The 1,953-nt window shown below is 34.6% G+C and overlaps 1 protein-coding gene across 1 annotated transcript; it reads right to left on the bottom strand.

Moving 5' to 3' along the window:
- Positions 1 to 456: 456 nt before the first annotated feature.
- LOC113806216 (histone H1) lies at positions 457 to 1,126 on the bottom strand. The gene is made up of 2 exons (XM_070129390.1): positions 1,034 to 1,126; positions 457 to 952 (listed from the first exon to the last, which is right to left on the bottom strand). Exons 1-2 carry the CDS (start codon positions 1,104 to 1,106, stop codon positions 528 to 530), a joined length of 498 nt encoding a protein of 165 aa, XP_069985491.1. The 5' UTR covers positions 1,107 to 1,126; the 3' UTR covers positions 457 to 527.
- Between the last annotated feature and the right edge of the window lie 827 nt (positions 1,127 to 1,953).

The following is a 1,953-nucleotide window of genomic DNA, read 5'->3' as shown; positions in this document are numbered from 1 at the left end:
CTGTGGCACACGAAACGTGGAATGAGCCATATATATATATATATATATATATATATATATATATATATATATATATATATATATATATATATATATGGTTTCGGTTTTTGTCTGAAGAGGAACTCTCATTGTGGCTAGTTTCATTTTCATTTTTGTGTATTGTGTTTATGATTGTGTTCATATATAGACATATACACATATACAAAACACAGACGCACATGCATATATATATTATATGCACCAAGTTGTATGCATGTACTGTACATATATTTTTATATGCAAATACATACTTTCACACATATATATGTATGTACGTATATATATATTTGTATGTATATGTATGTATGTGTGTGTTTGTGCTTAGTGCATGTAAGTACATTCATACCACTATGAGGAATACATATATTTATATATTATTTGACATATTGACAATAGGTCATGCTTTTAAAAGAGAACTTGAAATATAGTATTTTATTTCATTTAAAAAATCCAAACTTAAACACTTATTCTCAATTCAAAGGGCTCAACTATGCTGAAACCAGTTTGAAAGTCCCTCTGGCCCCAATTCCTGCACGATGACGTAGAGTTCCATCTTCAGTCAGTTTTCGTACACTCTTGTTAATGTAGATGGCCTTCTTCTGTGAATCAATTCCTTCATTTTCCTTCAGGTATTTCTTAACTGACTGAAGAGACGATCCCTTACGGTTGTTTAAAGCCTTGAAGGCCCTGAGGACAAGGTCAACGAATTTCACGGGATATTCTGCGTCCGTCTTGGTTCTGGGTCGACCGCGCTTTTCGACAGCCTTTGTCTTGCCAATTTTCTTAGGCTTAGCGATTTTGGACGATGTGTCGGTTGTCTTGTCTTTGGCACCTTTGGGCCGACCACGCTTCTTCTGTGCTTCTCCAATGTTCTTTGATTTTGAAGCCATCGCCAAAGACTTGTTTTTGGAACCTTTGGGTCGGCCACGGTTCTTCTGTGCTTCTCCAATGTTCTTTGATTTTGAAGCCATCGCCAAAGACTTGTTTTTAGAACCTTTGGGTCGACCACGCTTCTTCTGTTCCTTCTGTACTTGTTCGTTCGTCTTTGATTTTGAAATCGGTGCCATATCGGATGTGTGTGCTTGAGATGGAGGTGTGATGCTTGAACGGTTATGTAAATCTTTTTTATACCCCGCAAACCATCTCCCCACGTTCCTCCTGCGAAGCGAGGGTCTTCGGTAAGTTGATGTGGGTCCTCATAGCGTACCCCTGTTTCCCGGAGAAAGACTGGCATAGATGGATTTTCTCAGCAGAGGATTATTCCTTTCAATTTTGGAACATTTAAACACATGAATATATATGTATATATACATTCATATATATGTATACATATACACGTGTATGCACGCAGATACAGATACACACAAAAACATACATATATATGTGTGTATATATTTATATTGATTATACTTATAAATATATGTACATTGATTATATATGTGCACATATATATTCATATATATATAGATAGATAGATATAGATAGATATATGTATTCTTATATATATATATATATATATATATATATTCATATATATAAATGTACATATTAATATTTATATATATATTTTTTCATATATATATATGAATATGTATATTCATATATATATATATATATATATATATATATATATATATTGAAAGATGGAATGATGCACTACCGCATTGATATGATTAGTGAATAACCTCACCGATGGGGACTCGAACCCTCACTGTTGCAAGTAATTGCAAGGCGAATGCTCTACCACTGAGCTTTGTGACTCAATAAAAAGAGTGGAACTAGGAGCTGCCTATCTTCCATAGATATTACCTACTTACTCATCATACGTGAGGAAGGATAGTGAAGTTTTACACACACTCCCCATGGGCAATTACCTGCTTGAAACAGTGACGGTTCGAGTCCCCATCGTTGAGG

The sequence above is a fragment of the Penaeus vannamei genome, chromosome 13, assembly GCF_042767895.1.
Source record: "Penaeus vannamei isolate JL-2024 chromosome 13, ASM4276789v1, whole genome shotgun sequence".
NCBI lineage: Eukaryota > Metazoa > Arthropoda > Malacostraca > Decapoda > Penaeidae > Penaeus > Penaeus vannamei.
Note: the sequence above shows the minus strand (reverse complement) of the source record. Positions and strands in the feature narration are given on the sequence as shown.